Source organism: Mustela nivalis (assembly GCF_964662115.1).
Source record: "Mustela nivalis genome assembly, chromosome: 8".
In the NCBI taxonomy this organism is placed as follows: Eukaryota; Metazoa; Chordata; class Mammalia; order Carnivora; family Mustelidae; genus Mustela; species Mustela nivalis.
Genome location: NC_139027.1, coordinates 39370199 through 39389152, shown reverse-complemented (window position 1 = coordinate 39389152; position 18954 = coordinate 39370199). Strand labels below are relative to the sequence as shown.

General features: G+C 45.3%; 1 protein-coding gene across 4 annotated transcripts in view; it reads right to left on the bottom strand.

The window, feature by feature from the left end:
• REEP1 (receptor accessory protein 1) overlaps positions 1-18954 on the bottom strand; it is a 105731-nt gene that overhangs the window by 42176 nt on the left and 44601 nt on the right. For all 4 annotated transcript variants that reach the window (XM_082743531.1, XM_082743532.1, XM_082743530.1 and 1 more), the window contains exon 2: positions 14493-14565. In XM_082743531.1, the coding sequence (XP_082599657.1) occupies positions 14493-14565 (73 nt within the window). The remainder of the gene's footprint in view (positions 1-14492; positions 14566-18954) is intronic.

The following is an 18954-nucleotide window of genomic DNA, read 5'->3' as shown; positions in this document are numbered from 1 at the left end:
GAGGCAGGAATCTATGAAAATCCTAGAGGAGAACATATGCAGTAACCTCTTCAACACTGGCCACAGCAACTGCTTTCAAGACATGTCTCCAAAGGCAAAGGAAACAAAAGTAAAAATGAACTTTTGGGACTTCATCAAGATCAAAAGCTTCTGCACAGCAAAGGAAACAGTCAACAAAACAAAGAGACAACCCACAGAATGGGAGAAGATATTCACAAATGACACTACAGACAAAGGGTTGATATCCAAGATTTATAAAGAACTCCTCAAACTCAACACTCAAAAAACAGATAATCACGTCAAAAAGTGGGCAGAAGACATGAACAGACACTTCTCCAAAGAAGACATACAAATGGCTAACAGGCACATGAAAAAATGTTCATCATCATTAGCCATCGGGGAGATTCAAATCAAAAAACCACATTGAGATACCACCTTACACCAAGTAGAAGGGCTGAAATCAACAAGACAGTAAACAACAACTGTTGGAAAGGATGTGGAGAAAGGGGAGCCCTCTCACACTGTTGGTGGGAATGCAATTTGGTGCAGCCACTTTGGAAAACAGTAGGGAGATTCCTCAAGAAATTAAAAATAGAGCTTCCCTATGACCCTGCAATTGCACTACTGGGTATTTACCCCAAAGATACAGATGTAGTGAAAGGAAGGGTCATCTGTACCCCAATGTTCATAGCAGTAATGGCCATAGTAGCCAAACTGTGGAAAGAACCAAGATGCCCTTCAACAGACAAATGGATAAAGAAGATATGGTCCATATATACAATGGAATACTATGCCTCAATCAGAAAGCGTGAATACCCAACATTGCATCAACATGGACCAGACTGGAGGAGATTATGCTGAGTGAAGTAAGTCAAGTAAGTAGAGAGAGTCAATTATCATATGGTTTCACTTACTTGTGGAGCATAAGGAATAACACGGAGGACATTGGGAGATGGAGAGGAGAAGGGAGTTGGGGGAAATTGGAGGGGGAGACAAACCATGAGAGATTGTGGACTCTGAGAAACAAACTGAGGGGAGGGGGTGACGGGTTGGGTGAGCCTGGTGGTAGGTATTATGGAGGGCACGTATTGCATGGAGTACTGGTTGTGGTGTATAAACAATGAATCTTGGAACACTGAAAAAATAAAAAAAAAACCACATGATTTTTTTTTTTTTTAAGTTGGTAGAAACTGGAAGAAAACCACAGCAGGATAGATCCACATTGATGTGCCTGGGAACAATCCCCAGCCTGCAAATCAGGGGCAGACAGAACTCAAAAAGAAACACATAGTCTTTTTTGCCTGCAGAACTGGAGAATGAAGTTTGAGATTGCAAGAGAAGCTAGAAATTAAGAGGGAAAAAATCCCAGAGAAGGAAACTATAAAGGGGAAGGCCCCCAAATCCACATATAAATTCCCCTTAAGTATTTGCCTGGCCTCTTGAGTTGCACAGAATCAGGTAATACTCCAAGGTGGCTGAGGGAAAAAAAAGCTGGAAAGCTGGAAAAAATTAAGAAGACTAGTATCTTCTCATTGTAGCAGAAACAGAGTTTAGAGTTTGAGTCTTACCAAGTGGAGGAGCTTGGTAAACATCTGGGAATTTTCACTGAAACATCTAAAATACCATACCTTAGTAATAAAAATTACATCCCAGGACTAAGAGATCAGCTCTAGGACTAAGGACAAAACTGAAATACTCCTGCCCCAGTAAACATAAAATTTAAGTGCCACAAGGTCAAGATGATCTACAGAATTTAACCACCTACTGGAACAAAACTCAACATTCCTTACAAGAATTCAACATAACATTGTAATAAGATTGCAGAATATTAGGTTAATATATAAAAGTCAGGGGCACCGGGCTGGCTCAGTCAGTAGAGCCTCTGACTCTTGACCTCAGAATTGTGAGTTTGAGCCCCACATTGGGTGTACAGATTACTTAAACATAAAGTCTTTAAAAAGTCAACTGATTTCCTACATATCTGGACATATGGAACTTGAAATTAAAATCCCATTTACATTAGCAGCAAAAAAATAAATTACTGACTAATATATCTAACAAAATATGTAAAAGTTCTATGTGAGGAAAACTATAAACTTTGATGAAGGAAATCAAAGAAGATCTAAACAAATGGAGAGATATTCCATGTTCATGGATAGAAAGACTCAATATTGTGAACACATCAGTTCTTTCTTCCAAAATTAATCTACATCAAATGCTAGAAAATTCTTTTGTGGATCCCAACAAACTGACTCTAAAGTTTATGTGGAAGGGTGAAAGACAAAGAATAGCCAGTATAATACTGAACAAGAATAAAGTTGTAGGCTTGATGCTATCTCCCTTTAAGACTTAATATAAAGCTACAATAATCAAGACAGTGTTATTGCTGAAGGAATACATAAATAGATCTTAGAATAGACAAATAGAGGGGGGTCCTGGGTGGCTCAATCAGTTAAGTGTCTGGCTCTTGATTTTGCCTCAGGTCATGATCTCAGGTTGTGCAATTAAGCCCCACATCAGGCCCTATACTCAGTGGGAAGTCTGCTTGAGAGTCTCTCTCTCCCTCTCCCTTTGCCCCTTCCTCTACTTCCTCTCTCTCTCTCTCATAAATAAATAAATCTTGAAAAAAAAAAGACAAATAGAATAGAATAGACAGATATAGATGCCATAATGATAGTCAACTGATCTTTGACAAAGGAGGACAGGCAATTCAATGGAGAAAGAATAGTTTTTTCAACAAATGGTGCTAGAATAACTGGACATCACATGATATAAATAAATCAGTAAATGAGTAAGAAAAGACTAAATGAATGGATCTAGACACAGGTCTTACAACCTTCATAAAAATTAACTCAAAATAGATCATAGGCCTAAAAGAAGATACAAAATTATAAAACTTCTAGAAGATAACATAGAAGAAAATCTAAGTGACCTTGGGCTTGGGAATAAGTTTTTTAATACAACAGCAACAGCATGACCCATGTAAGAAAAAATTGATAAATTGGATTTCATAAAAATTGAAAACTTCTGCTCTGCAAGACACTGGTAAGAGAATGAAAAGTCAAGCCACAGAGCAGAAGAAACTATTTTCAATACATATATCTGATAAATAAATAATATATGAAATATACAAAGATCTCTTAAACTCTGTAATAAAAACAAACATCCCAATTAAAAACTGGGCAAAAGATCTGAACAGACACCTCACCAAAAAAAGATATACAGATATAAAACAACTTAATAACAAAGCTTTTGTTATAAAAGCTAAATTTTCTTTTACCAACACTTAACAAGACACTTATCCTAAGAACACAGGTGCAGATTCAATATTATTTTTCTTGAAAAGGTACAAATATGTTAAAGAATCTACAGGAAAAGATAGACATATAGAGTGAAGAGATGGGAGATTTCAAGGGAAAGGAAACTTTTTTTTAAAGATTTTTAAAATTTATTTGGAAGAGAGAGAGAGGGATCATGAGCGGGGTTGGGGGGAGGGTAGAGGGAGAAGCAGACTACCTGCTGAGCAGGAAGCCTGATCCAGGACCCTGGGATCATGACCTGAGCCAAAGACAGACACTTAACCAACTGAGCCACCTAGGCACCCAAGAAGGAAACTCTTCAAAAAGAACAAATGGTATCCTAGAATTGAAAAACACAATATTTTAATTTTTTAAGTTACTGAATGGAATTAAGAGTAGACTGGATGCAAAAAATTTTTTTAAAAATCTATGAACTTTAAGACAATAAAGTCAGTAAGACAGAAATCTAGACTGGAAAAAAGTGGAGAGGCTCAATACCCATGGAATAGCATCCAGCAGTCTAACATATATGGAATAGGAATTTCACAGGAGAGTAAAAACAGAATGGGACGGAAAAAATTTTTGAACAAATAATGACTGAAAATTTCCAGAACTTATCAAAAATAGCAAATCCACAGGACCAGGGAGTTCAGCAAATCCCAAGGAAGATAAATACAAGAAAATCACACCAAGGCATATCACAGTAAAATTGCTGAAAAAGAAAGAAAATCTTGAGAGAGAGGGAGGAAAAAACATATTGCATATAGGGGAATGACAATAGATGACTTTTCATCAGAAATGACAAATACCAGAAGAAAACAGAGTAACATAGCTAAAGTGTCGAAAGAAAAAAACATGTCAATCTGGATTTCCATTTCCAGAAAAGATATCTTTCAAAAGTAAAGGCAGTTCTGGTGAATGCCCATTGTTTTTGTAACTCTGAAACATGGGTCTCAACAGATTTACTCAGAAGTCTTCTTCATTCAGAAGAAGCCTTGGAAGCCATCTTATTTTAATCCATCAAAAGTAACTGCTATCTGAGAGACCATATGCTGCCAAGATTACCTGCAGTAGAACAGGCTCCTTGGCAGGGGGCAAAGAAGGTCTTTCCAACTGTAACTGTCATGGGATGCTAGGGCCCATGACCCAGGAATTCCAAACTGGTTTCCAGATACACTGCCAGAAGCCTGAATTCCTACTCCACTGTCTTTTTCTTTTTAGAAAGAAAAGCTCTAATAGCTTCAATTAAAAACAAAGGATAATGATGAAGAGCCTAAGTGGCTCAGTAGGTTAAGCAACCAACTCTTGGTTTTAGTTCAATTCATGATCTCATGGGTCAGGAGATGAAGCCCTGTGATGATCAGGTCAAGGGAGAATGATGGACTCTTTTTCATTTAAAAAAAATTTTTTTTTTATTTGTTTGACTTTCAGACGGACATGAAACTATCACTTCCTGAAAAGCTTCCCCAACACCACAACTGCTCTGGTTTCCCTCTTGATTTTCTGGCTACCTCTGAGGTTCATCAATTCCTCCACAAGGCTTTGTTCTAGACATTCTCTCTCTCTCTCTCTCTCTCTTAAGATTTTATTTCTTTACTTGAGAGAGAGAGAGAGAGAGTGACAGAAAATGAGAGGGGAGAGGGTCAGAGGGAGAAGCAGACTCCCTGAGGAACAGGGAGCCTGATGCGGGACTTGATCCCAGGACTCCAGGATCATGACCTGAGCCAAAGGCAGTCACTTAACCAACTGAGCTGCCCAGGCGTCCCTTGACATTCTCTTTTAACTCTAGACAAGACATTTTCCCCGGGAAAACTCTGCATTCCTCATCAGCAACCAATCACCAAATTCTGTCACTTCCACTCTGTTGAAACTATCTTCTTCTCTCCATCCTTTCTGTCATTTACTTACTTCAGACCACCAACATCTCCTATAAAATAGAACTACAGCCTTTAGCTTGGTCTCTAAACCTCTGACTCCTTACTAATCTGTCCTCCATATTCCATTCAGATTCTTAAATCTAAATTTGATAATTCTCCTTTCCAAAGTCTTCAACAGTTCCTTAATTGTTTTTAAGATGAGGCCCAAATTCCGTAAATTGGCTTTCAAGTCCTTGCATGAATGAAACCCTAATTATCTCTATAAAAGCTTTCCCCCACACCAATACTTTCTTGAATTTTTCACTCAAGTTAAAAGGAACTTCTTTCAGTTCTTTGAACAGTGTACCTTCTTTTGCCTCCAGGATTCAGCCCTCAGATCTCAACCTCAATATCACTTCCTCCAGGAAGTATCCAAAGTTTGGGTAAGTAGCTTCTCCTTTCTTCCTCTTACAGTGTCTCATACATGCTCCTTGTCATAACACTTGTTACTCTGCTTTGACAGTACCTGTCTATTCCTATGCTTTTCCTACTAGACTGGAAGCTCCCTGAGAGTGGAGACAAGTTATTCTTACACATCGCCGTATCTCTAGTATCTAAAACAATTATTGGCACCTAGTAGGAATATGTTTTGAATGACTCAATTAGAACATTGACATTGTAAATGGGAAAGAAAGGATGTTTTTCACATGTTGAGAAAAGAATATACTTCAGGAAATGCTGTTTTAGGTGGCTTTTTAAGAAGAAAGGCAAAATTAGATAGCTTGCAGGGCAACAAGGGTCTGCTGAATGGATGGCTGGGTATAAATAGGAGGAAAGGGGCTTACTGAAGTCAGGGCACGGTGTGATATGGAACCACTCACACCAGCAAGAGGGTAAAGAAAGAGGCGAGTTAGGGAGAAGGGATTGAGCACCATAAGGCTGAGGGGAGTCTGAGGATTCAGAACATCCACGAAGAATGTCTAACAGGTCACTGAAAAGATAAGAGCAATTCTCAGAAAGGAGGTCAAAACTATGCACAAAGATGAGGGAGCTGTGGGAAAGAGGAGACTTGAAGTGTTCACCTAAAGAAGTTTCTATCTTGCACTCCTCCACTTTAAATACTATCATGCAGGAGTGTCTGGGTGGCTCAGTGGGTTAAGCCTCTGCCTTCTGTTCAGGTTGTGATCTCAGGGTCCTGGGATGGAGCCCCGCATCGGGCTCTCTGCTCAGAGGGGAGCCTGCTTCCCCGCTCTCTTCCTCTCTGCCTATTTGTAATCTCCCTGTCAAATAAATAAATAATGTCATGCAGAAAGAAGAGTTTGAGAATGGTTTGTTGACCCCAAGAAGGTAAAGGGAATATGTGACTCAGAGATGGAAACCATAAATAAATTACCAGGAAATGGTTTTCCCCATCATGCCATACAGACACCAAATTATGCCAGTTTTTTTCCCCCAAGGTTTGAAATAGAACTTGCCAAGTTTGAGGGATTCTAGGTAATGCTTCCTGTCAGATGAGGGGGAGCTTGGGTAGGTGAGCACCCAGGATAGAGAGAGGAAGTTATGGCTGATTTGAGGAGTAATATTCAGGAGCAACGTCAGAGCGGATAGTTGGCCGCATGACTGAGAAGTCCTTCTCAGCTGGTCAGGGGCAGGATCCAGGAGTGAGGAGATAGAGAGAAGCCAAGACCCTAAACCACAGTAAGAACATGGGAGGAAGAGCCTGGAGACTTGAATGAACCCCTGAGGTTCGTCAGACTCTTCCCCCAGGGCTCCTGGCAGCCTGCAAAAACCTTCCCCATGGGCTGGGAAGGCAGCAGGTGTAGTTACCTCCTTAGCCTTACCCCCCACCTCTGCATCCTCTCCTACACCAGCCATGCTAATACCACTTAAGTCTTTCATGCTCTCTTTAGCCTCTGAGTCCTGCTTCAGCCTCACAGAGAATCACCTATGCCTGTGACTGAGAAGGAAAAAGCATGAGCCTGGTATACAGATGGCTCTGCACCATCTGCCAGGGTGAGCTCAGCGTGGACTGCTGCGCAGTCAGGGGCAGTCCGGAGAGAGCTGCAGAAGCGACAGTCCCCAGCAGGCAGAACTTTGAAGAGCACACTTATGCCTTGAGGTAATGCCTTTACACTGTCACCAGGTATAGTAACTATATTTTCTTACTTCCTGTGTTCTTGACGTTCTGGCATCTGTGGCTTCACTGGCTGGGGAGAGACTGCCCCTCCTAGGACTAACCAAGTCTTCGAGAGAGCAAAGGACATGCCCTGCAGCACACCTTTCATAGGCAAACGGATCAGTCTAGAGCCCATACTCTTAAACTCCCTCTTTCATGGGGCGCTCACAGGTTGAGCCAGCTCTAATCACCCCAGAGCCCGCTAAAGTTTTTCAAATTCGCCAATCCTAAACCTGCTTGCACTGCCTAGCCTTGACCTTCCTACAGACACCACAATGCAGAGCATCACTGCCTCTGACACCAACAGACCCAGGTGTTCCCCCAAATGGCCCTCCACGGCCTGCTGTGCCTCCTCCTTCTGGGAAAACTGTAAGAAGTTCTTCCTTCGTGGTAGTCCTTTCTGTGTTGGCATGCCCTACCATACCCGATTAAAACAAATCCCAGGGGGCGCCTGGGTGGCTCAGTGGGTTAAAGCCTCTGCCTTCGGCTTGGGTCATGATCCCAGTGTCCTGCTTCCTCCTCTCTCTCTGCCTGCCTCTCTGCTTACTTGTGATCTCTGTCTGTCAAATAAATAAATAAAATCTTTAAAAAAAATAAAATAAAAAAAAAAATAAAACAAATCCCAGGTACATTTCAAACCCCAGGTAAGTACTGGCTAGATGGCAAGGTCCTTGGAAGGAACAAGACTGAAGACTGGTGTTGAAGGGGTTTGGGAGGGGCGCCTGGGTGGTTCAGTGGGATAAGACTCTGCCTTCGGCTCAGGTCATGATCTCATGACCTCAGGGTTCTGGGATCGAGCCCCGCATCGAGCTCTCTGCTCAGCGGGGAGCCTGCTTCCTCCTCTCTCTCTGCCTGCCTCTCTGCCTACTTGTGATCTCTGTCAAATAAATAAATAAAATCTTAAAAAAAAAAAAAAAAAAAGAAGAAGGGGTTTGGGAATGACCTGAATAGGCCCATGGAATGTGGACCTGTGTGGCGCCTGTTCCTGCTCACCACAAGGTCCCCCATGGCACAGGAGGCCTTTGGTAATCAAATAGATGAGGTGACCAGCCCTGTGGATGTCAGCTAGACATCTTCCTCAGGATGACTGTGCGTGTCCAATGTGCTCACGTGCCAGCAGCCAGGTGGGAGGGACAGAGGGAGCAGGTGGACTTTGCACTGTGGAATCCCTCTCACCAAGGCTGACCTGGCCACAACCACCGCTCAGAGCCCAAGTCGCTGGCAGCAGCACAAGCAAGTCTCTGATGACACCGTGTCTCATGGCCCCAGCCAGACTCCTTAGAGCAGGCTCGTCACGCCAGGCCCCTTCCCTCACAGAAGGAGAAGCAGCGTCTTTTCTGGAAGATTCACTGACTCTGCATGCGGACTTGCTTTTCCTGCTGCCATATTTCCGGCAGTCTGTAGAGTAAGCTGTGGGCTCAGTGTCCTTTTTATTTTGATGCCTGCCACCCAACACTCCTTCTAACCAAGGACCATCTTTTACAGGAAAAGAAACCCAAGACAAGAGGCTGAGGGGCTGGGGAGTCTCGATCTTACCGTGCCCCCATACACCCACTGCTCTGAGGCAGCGGACTTTAAAGTGTTGCAACGGCTATAGAAGAGTTCCGAAAGAGAGTCAGCATTCTGGGGTTGAGGCATTGACCTGGACCATGCAGTTTCTTCTGTGAACCAGGAAGCAACACATATTTTTGCAGCTTAGCCAGAATCTAAAGGTTCAGGGAGCAAGTAACTGAGAGCGGTGTTGCTTATGGGTAAGCCTACTGCCAGCTTTGTACAACTCCAGTTGTGGTTCGTGGACCAGCACCACTGGAATCACCTAAGAGCTTCTTAGAGGTGCAGCATCTCAGAACTCACCCCAGACCTAATGGATCAGCACCTGCATTTTAATAAAATCCTCTAGTCATTCTACGTGCACATTGCAGTTTGAGAATCACTGGTCTAATAGACTCACAACAATTTTGTGTTTTACTTTTAAATCTCTGAGTTCTGCTGTTTAATTCTTACAGTACCTGAAGGGTGGGTGCTTTCACCAGGGATACAAAATGATTCCAGTGATGTGGAAGCACAAACGACACTCCTACCTGGCCATTTCAGGACCATGATGTCTCTAGGAAATAGATGTCTCTAGGAACTGATCCTGATTACCAGGGGGGAACAGGGTTGCTGCTACACAATGTGGCAGAAGGGAAGGTAGATGGAAATTAAGGAGCCTCTGGAGGGATCTGGGTGGGATCCCTTGTGTGAGCGGTACCACCTTGCTCAGAGCTAAGAGTCAATGGATCATCACTATAACCTTACACAGGCAAGACCTTTGCTAAGGCCTCCAGCTTCCCACAAAGGAAGACTCGGGCCACAGCCCTGGGTAAGGAATCCCACTCACTAAAGCTCTAACTGAAGACAAAAAGAACATGAATTAGATGGTAGAAAAGGGAAGTAATAGGAAAAATTGTGAAAGAGTTTAGAACGGATATCTGTAGAATGCTAGATGTTGTCTAGAGCCTCCTTCTCAATTATCTTGCTTCTATAGGTGTCTTGTTTTTCAATATCTTTGAGCTATTTTACAACTTTGTAAGTTAAAGAAAACTGATTGCAATGCAAAGGATTTTATCTAGAGGTGCAAATAAATTTTGTCCAATGGAAGTGCAATTGATCACCCCACCCTCCTCCAAAATCAGCTGAATATCTAACAAATTCATTTAATCATTCCTGATTTCTTAGATACATCTGCTCTTTGGAGTCTCCTTTGTATTTTTTTTTGAAACACCTTTATTGGTTCCCTTATTAATTAATGAGTTAAGTAAAACTTTCAACATGTGTCAACTTTATTTTTGTACAAGAGTCATGATTTGACCCTTTTAAAAAATCATCTTTTGGGGGGCGCCTGGGTGGCTCAGTGGGTTAAGCCGCTGCCTTCGGCTCGGGTCATGATCTCAGGGTCCTGGGATCGAGTCCCGCATCGGGCTCTCTGCTCAGCAGGGAGCCTGCTTCCTTCCCTTCCCCTATCTCTGCCTGCCTCTCTGCCTACTGTGATCTCTCTCTGTCAAATAAATAAATAAAAAATCTTAAAAAAAAAATCATCTTTTGGGACGCCTGGGTGGCTCAGTTGGTTAAGCGGCTGCCTTCGGCTCAAGTCATGATCCCAGCGTCCTGGGATCGAGTCCCACATCGGGCTCCTTGCTCGGCAGGGAGCCTGCTTCTCCCTCTGCCTCTGCCTGCCTCTCTGTCTGCCTGTGCTTGCTTGCTCTCTCTCCCTCTATCACTGACAAATAAATAAAAAATAAATAATCTTAAAAAAAAATTTAAAAAAAATTAAATAAAATAAAAAATCATCTTTTAACAAAAGACATGAATACCAGCTATGAACTCAAGACTACTTGCATGACTAAGAACTATAACTTCTATCCATATTTTCGTCCTTTCTGTATCATGTATAGATTTAAATATTTTAACTAGTTTTATTTTTATGTATTCTCTTTCTCGCCCTCATATAGCATATGTCTATATACTATAGGGGTATGCCAGTGATGGTTCACTTGACAATTTAATTTTTAGAGTGCTGAATATTAAAATCAGATTTAGCCAGAGGAGGAGAGGTCTTTGCCAGAGATACTGGACTGGTGCTGGACTCAGCTGAAAAAAACTGGACTTACCAAGTACATAAATCACACAGAATTCTTGTTGGAAATTTTTTTTTTTTAAAGATTTATTTATTTATTTGACAGAGAGAGATTACAAGTAGGCAGAGAGGCAGGCAGAGAGAGAGGAGGAAGCAGGCTCCCTGCTGAGCAGAGAGCCCGATGCGGGACTCGATCCCAGGACCCTGAGATCATGACCCGAGCCGAAGGCAGTGGCTCAACCCACTGAGCCACCCAGGCGCCCCTGGAAATTTTTTTAAAGTCAAAATATGGTCAAAGGAGTGGATGTGGGTGCTGAGCAGCCAAAGATATAACTGTAATCTGTATCTGTATATATTTATTTGTTTTTACTACCAATGTCCAATGCTATTTAATTTGGGGACAGTCTTCTAGCATAAGGATCTTTGTGGGAGACAAGGCCAGTTATATAGGCTTAAAAAAGTCAAATGCTTATATTTAGGATTTTGAATCTGCAGCGAATATTCCAAAGCCACAGACAGCTGGCAGCCAGTGTCCCTGGTGGGGACCTCCGCAGCAACTTCCTAACCAGAGCCTTCCTGTGATGTGAACTTGGCTGTCACCAAGAGGCTGTCATCTAAGTGAAATGTGACTATGGAAGCATGCTCAGAGATGCTATCCTGGCTCTGAAGATGGAGGAAGGGGCAGGAGCCAAGGAACGCAGATGGCCTCTAGGAACTGCAAAAGATAAGGAAATGGATTCTCCCCTAGAGTCTCCAGAAGGAATGTGGCCCTGCCTGATTTTAGCCCAGTGAGACCCATTAGACTTCTGACCTCTAGACTGGGAGATAATATCTTTGTGTGTTTTAAGGCACTAAGTTCATGGTAATTTGTTACAGCGGCAACAGAAAACAAATACGGGAGGCTACTGTAACATTCCAGGAAAAACCTGATAAGAACATTTAAGAGAGTGGCAGCACAGGAAGAGAGACCTGGTTTGAAGGACCATTAAGGGGATAGAGGTGAAGGACACAGTCAGGAACCAGGGGTGTGTATAGGGTTGGGTGGTGAGGGCCAGACAGAAGCTAAAGGCAATTCCAGGTTTCTCTCTTGGACAAATGGGTTTATTGGTCAAAATGAGGGAAAGAGGCCAGTGTAATGGTGAGTGTGAATGTGTGCGAGAGAGCATGTGAAAGCGTGTGAGAGTATGTGTGAGTGTGAGAGAGTGTGTGTGAGAGAGCATGTGAGTGTAAGAGTGAGAGAACATGTGCGAGAGATAGTGTTGTGTGTGAGACTACGTAAGGGTGAATGAGAGAACATGAGTGTGAGAAGTGTGTGGGGTATGTAAGCAGGAGAACATGTGTGAGAGGGTGTGGGAGTGGGAGAGCACGTGTGTCTGAATGAGAGAGTGTGTGAGTGTGTGGGAGTGAGAGATGTGTGTGAGAGTGTGAGAGTGTGAGAGCGTATATGAGTGAGAGAGCATGTGAGTGTAGAAGTGTGTGTGGCTGTGTAAGTAGGAGAACATATGTGAGGGTGAGTGTGTGAGAGCACATGTGAGTGAGCTATGGTTGTGCAAATGAGAAAACATGTGTGAGAGCACATGAGTGTGAGAAAGTGTTGGAGAGCGTGTGTGAGGGTGCGTGCAAGAAATGTGAGAGCATGTGTGACAGAGTGAGAGTGTGCGTGCGTGTGAGCAAGTACAGGAAAAGGAGGCAGGTCTCTTCTCATACTACTCAGCTCCTTTCTTTCAATTCCATTTTTACCAAGAAACCTTCTAATCTTAACTCTCAAGCTTTCCCTACTGGGAATAACTCATGCTCACCAGCCAACACAAACAGCTGCTCTGCTTGTCAGTTATATTTTTCAGTCTAAATTAATGAATTGCCATTTTAGTCATAAACCAGGCTCCTGTCAGTTTGGTCAGACCAAAACAATTTACCAGGGTCTGATTTCTCCCAGATGAGCTGACAGAGCTGAGTTTCTGCCCCTGCAAAGTGGAGGATCAGACCCTGAACCACAGTGACCCCAATTATGTCTCCTTACGTGGCACAGCTTCCCTGCACTCGTGGCTGTTTTTCCCGACCCCTGCCAGCCACGGGTGCAGGGAAGCTGGGTTGGGAGAAAGACTGTGGGAGAGGCTGCCTCCTGCTTTACCCCTGCGTCAAGCCAGTAGAGAATCAGGAGGTTGTGCGCTTGCAACTCAACAGCTACTTATAGTTCACACTGAGATTCCCTCAGATATACCAGGGACCTTGTCTCCAGAGAACCCAGCCCTGTCTAGATGCCCTGCATAGCAGACACAAGCCCAGGCAAGCAGTTCAGGGAAACTGAGGGAATGAGGGGGTGAGTTCCTGTTGCAGTTGACCTGGAGGTGGCTGGTTTTCATCATAAAGACATCCTGGAAAATCTGAGAAAGAAAGTGACTTTCAGATACACTTTATTTCTTTACCTGTGGCAAACTTCCAAATGACTTCTGAGTAAAAGAGGGAAAGCAAAGACCCTTTGTCCCTCACAACACTAGGGGCCAGGATTGCTGATATCCACCCCTCTGATTAGGAAACCAAGGCTCTTGGAAGTTAAGTTTTTTTCTTTCTTTCTTTCTTTTTTTTTTTTTTTTTAAATTTATTTGCTAGAGAGAGTGAGTGGGAAAGAGCATGAGAGGGAAGAGGGCCAGAGGGAGAAGCAGGCTTCCTGCTCAGCAGGGAGCCTGATGTGGACTTGATACCAGGACTCCAGGATCATGACCCGAGCAGAAGGCAGATGCTTAAGCACCTGAGCCACCCAGGTGCCCAGAAGTTAAGCTTCTTGTCCAGTATTGCATCCATCAAATGTCAGAGCCCACACTTGACTTCAGACTCCCAATGCCCTAATCCACATCCTCTGTAGTCTGACCTGGGTTTCTGTCCCACACGACCTGGACATCCTTTCCTCATCAGCCACCCCATGCAAGTGTCTGATGATTTTCCTGCTTAGAGGAACCATCCAGTGACAATACAATCCTTCAACGATAAGTACTCCAGATTCCCTTCCGACATCTCAGGCGTCTGCTGGGTGCTGGGGAATCGGATGAAAGACGATGACCAGCTCTTGTTCTTGAAAAGCTTATAAAGCAACAACAGAGTTTAAATCACGGGGTACTCAGGTCACACAGCTGGAATGGGAATCATCACCAGAGTCACAGAGGCAGGAGGGCCTGGACCCCCTGTGGTGGACCATCTCCCAGTAACCGTGATCTACACAGTGTTTTCTAGACAAGGAAACTGAGGCTCAAAGAAGTAAAGTCATTTGTCTCGGGCCATACAGTGGTATGTGGCAGCCTGGGTGGCCTGTGATCCCTGATTCCATTTCCTTTTGCCATACCTCCCTTCCATTTCTCTGGTTCTGCAGGGTTCTAGACATGGGGAGGACTCCTGGACCAAAATGAGGCAAGTCTCATGAGAAGAAGGGTAAAGGAAGGGTTCCTTTGCCCTGCTACCAGTGCCTGCACCACAGGCCATCCTCCTCCTCCCACTACTTCACACCCAGCTTCTCCAGGACCGTCGGGACCCCACCAATAAGTGCTACTTACATATTCTTTAATGTCCTTCGATTTCACAGCCTTGTAGGAATAATATGCAGGGTAAAGAGTGCCAAATATAAGCCTGGAGGGAAAAGAGAGAAAAAAGAGAAATGTGATTTTCTTTCGTCCTATTTGATGGAAAATGTCTGTTTTCAATGCCGAAAGCAGTTCTCCAAGCTACAGAAGATGCTGATTTGTGGCCTGATCTAGCTTTATGAATGCCCTGAAGGTTTCTTATGGCTGGGCCGTGCTTAGGAACCTCTGTCCCGTTTCAACTGCACACCCATCTTCCTTTAGTCTGTGGTTTGGGCAACATAAAAGAGTGATTCGGGGGTGATGGAAGCCAAAAATGGGGGTGAGAATGGGGGTGGGAAGCCAAGCTGAGTAGCCCGTGGCCTCTGAAATTAAAGGTCAAACTCTCCTCTCCTGCTGCTAATCCCCACTGATGCTCTGTAAAGCCCGCCCACACCGTCGTCTTCCTTCTCCAAAAACAAAACAAAACAAAAAAAAAAAAACAAAAAAAAAAACTTTCCACTTAAAGTTCCTTCAAAATTTCCCTCCCCTCACACTGGATTCCAGCATCCTGCAGCCAGAATCAGCCTTTCAAATTCTGAATGCAGTCTTCCCAAGACACACATCCCAACCTCGCGTTGACTGGCTTCTCCCTGTTGTTGAGGAGGAGGAAATAAAACGACAGCACATGACTGTCTAGGTACCAGCTCTCACTGGCCATGCCCATGGCTGCACGAGATCACGAAATGGTTCGACTCTCAGCCGTTCCCCATAGTTCTCCCAGCCCTCATTCTCTCCACCTGGCCCCATCCCCTCTCAAAGCCTTTGCCTCTGCTGTTCTCGCTTTCTGGAATTGTCCCTTTCCCTTTCTTTGCTAGTTAATGCCTGTTCATCCTTCTGATCCCAGCTCCGTCATGCCTTCTTCATGGAAGACTTCCCTGACCTCTCCGACTAGGTCAAATCTCCTATGACACAAGGTACACATTATCAAAATGCTGTTTTACGACTAGCTGTGATGCTCTCTGATTGACAGAACTATTTGAACTATCAGTGCCTCTCCCAATTGAACTATCAGTGCCTTCAGAGCGCAGAATGAATCTGCTTTGTTCAACAATGTGTTCTCAGTGCCTATCCAATGGAAGGCTCTCAATGGATATATTTTTTAAAGATTTTATTGATTTATTTGTCAGAGAGAGAGCACACGCACAAGCAGCGGGAGCAGCAGGCAGAGGCAGAGAAAGATACAGGCTCCCCGCTGAACAAGGAGTCCAAATGGGTCTCCATCCCAGGACCCTGGGATGAAGACCTGAGCTGAAGGCAGCAGCTTAAATGACTGAGCCACCCAGGCACCCCTCAATGGATATTTTTAAGTGAATGAACTGACAGAATGTTAGAGCTGGAGGGGTTTATTCCTTTCATCTGAGAGATGAGGTCACCTCCCAGGTGTAAGCTGTCTGGGAACAGAGCCACCCTGGTCCCAGGCCCCACAGGAGCCAACATCTCCTGTAATAGCCCCACAGATGGAGCTTCTAGGATCCCTGCAAGGAGGTCCCTGCAAGGAGACACCACACTCCAGAAGCCCAAACCCATGGCTTCCTCTTCAGGTTATTTAGAGGTCATACAGAGAACCCAGGCCAGATTCAATGTACCAAGCAGGGGTCGGCTTTCCCATAAGATCTGTGGCCAGGTGACACCTTGACCTTCCATATTTATCAGGTTTCCAGGAAAAACAGAAGGTGAATGGAATTGAGTCAGTTTCCGATGATGAAAGAGAAAGGGTTTTGTAACCTTGACTCACACGGGCCTTTCACCAAGTGCTATATAGGCATCACTGCAGTCCTCAGAATGGCCTGGTAAAGGAACCTCTTTTATAGAAGGGATAACAACACATGGAGCCCTTAGTCACTTGCTTGTCTAAGGTTGTGGGACCATAAGGAGAAAAGCAGGGGCTAGGACCCAGCCAGCTTGGCCTCCTCCAAGCCTGGCTTCTCACCACCACTGTCTACCGCTTTGGAGAGCGAGGCCATCCTCTGGGAAGGCCTGAATTATGCCTGGGGAGCAAGAGAAGCCAGCAAAGGGAACAAAAGAGTAGTCTGAAAACAAGGAAGAGGGAGGAAAAGAATTTAAGAAAGAGAGAGAAGGCAACAGTGTCAAAGGCAGTGGGCGGGGCGGAGGGAGAAACACTTCATGGAGGAGCCTGCTGGGTTCAGTCATGGGGCAGCTTGGTGAGGGAGGTCCCTCCAACCACTCCACCCGGCCCCAGCCCCAAGCATCCTTGGATATCAGGGAGTCTTACTTTCCTAGGAGGCCTCTCCTGACCTTGTCGCATCCCCCAACCAAGACTAGGTTCCTCGCGCTGTTCCATAGCGACGTGACTCTGGACATCGGCCTTTCCTAGCCCTGATCCACACAACTTGCCATGGTTTATTCAGTGTCTGTCTCTCCTGTAAGAATATATGCTTCCCAAAGCCAAGGATGGCATCTTTCTCATTCATAACCACCCCTGGGGGCCTGGCAAGTGTTCAGGAAGTGCATATTCACTGTGTGACCTTTCAGAGTGGTGAAGCAAAAGCCAGAGCCCTCCAGGAGACACCTGTGACCTTGGGACTGAGGTCTGAGGATCCAGGGGACGCCAGACGGCACCAGGCTGATTCAGCAAAGCCTCGGGCACGGTGCCACAGGTTCCGGAGAAATAAACACACCATTCCTTGGCTCAGATGCCCCGGTTATTAGCATGTCTGCCAGGATGGTTCTCAGCCCCTGCCCTGAGGCAGCATGTGAGCTGCTGAAAAGAAAGAATTGGAAAATCCATCATGACCCCAGGCTGGCTGGATGATCTGCTCCTCTTCGAGCTCCGGTGAGTAGACAGGAACACCAGTGCCAACAGGGCGGTCACATAACTGGAAAGGCCCAAGGGCATCCAGACAAGAGAGGGCGTGCTCCGTCTGCTGGGCTCCTGACATGAAGTGGCCGCCCGTGTCCCCCTGCGTGCCTCCCCGCCCCATATATGACAGCACGGGGACAGCAAGACGGATTTGCTTCTCAGTCTCCAAAGTCTCAATAATGTCTCCTGGAGAGCTTAGCACTTCACTGCTCAGGGAAAGGAGAGTGGCAAGTTCTTCCTAATCCGTCTGGAGACAAGAAAGAACAATTGAACCACATCCAAGCCAAAGGGTTGGGGCACTTAACGTCCATTCAGACCAAGTCCCTTCTCCAGAGGCCGCAGGCACCCTCCTTCCCAGCCTGACAGCCCACCCCTGCCCGAGCCTCCGGATCCCACGGCCAGCAGCTGTCCCTTCTAAGCCGTGCTGCCTTGCTCACAATCTGTGACTTCCTGCCCGCGTCTTAGTGCGTGATCTTTCCACAACTCCACAGTGCTTTTCCTGATAAAGTCCCACTAATCCTATAAGACCCAGCTCAAAAAAGCCACGTGAATCTCTGGTCACTTGTCCCTCAGAATTTTCTGGGTGCTCTACTACAGACTTCATGTAGGAGTTTCAATAATTAATCGTTAACAATAATGATGGCAATATCACTGAGTGCTCACTAATGCCAGGCACTGCTGTACGGGCTGGACACGTTCTCGCACGTCAGTCCCTCCGTGCCTAACTGGGGTAAGAATTCTCACTACTCCATCTCACAGAATGGAACACTGAGGCCAAAGGAGACGGAAGAGGCAGGAACACAGGTGGACCTGACGAGAGGCAGCCTGACAATAGGGCCCTTCTCCTTTCTCCTTCTGGGGTGGCCTGTGCTGGCTGAGTCATCTCCCCGGCCAGACCACACAGTTCTGGTCTGACTGGTGGGGTCCCTAGTGCCTGGCACAGCCCCTCCCCAAGTGGGTACCTGCTAAGTGTCTATTGAGTGAATAAAGATCAAAGAATTGCAATCACTCTCCAAGGAGCTTAACCCACTTGACAGATTCACATACCTCTCCCCACAAGGTCAGGAGGAAAGCACTGACATACTTAAGAGGATCTAGAGTACTTAAGCGCTCAACGCTGATCCCAGAAGAGGGATGGTGGAAGGCCTGAGTGCCTCCCTTTGGAGAGGAGACCAGGCTCTGGCTAACACACTCCTCCCAGTTATTACTGAACAGAAGCTCACACCGCACCCCCCAGCCTCAGAGCCCTGCACCCGCCCTCCCTTCTCACCACTGTCATTTACTGCTCGCCTAGAGCCCTCACCCCTTACTGCCTCCATTTACCTGCCTGACACATTTCTCCTGTCTCTGCCCTTCATTCAGTCTCTGGCTGTAAGTTAGGGGTCTTCATCCAGGGGTTGCCTCCCCAACCACCTCCACAGCTGTCTTATCTACAGGGGACCAAGAGTCTCATCTTCTAAGGCAAGGATTCCCAGCCAGGGTGACTTCGTTTCCCCATGCATCTGGGCGATGCCTGGAAAGACGCTGGTTCCCACACTCAGAGAGTGCCAGTGACATGTGCTGGATGGAAGCCAG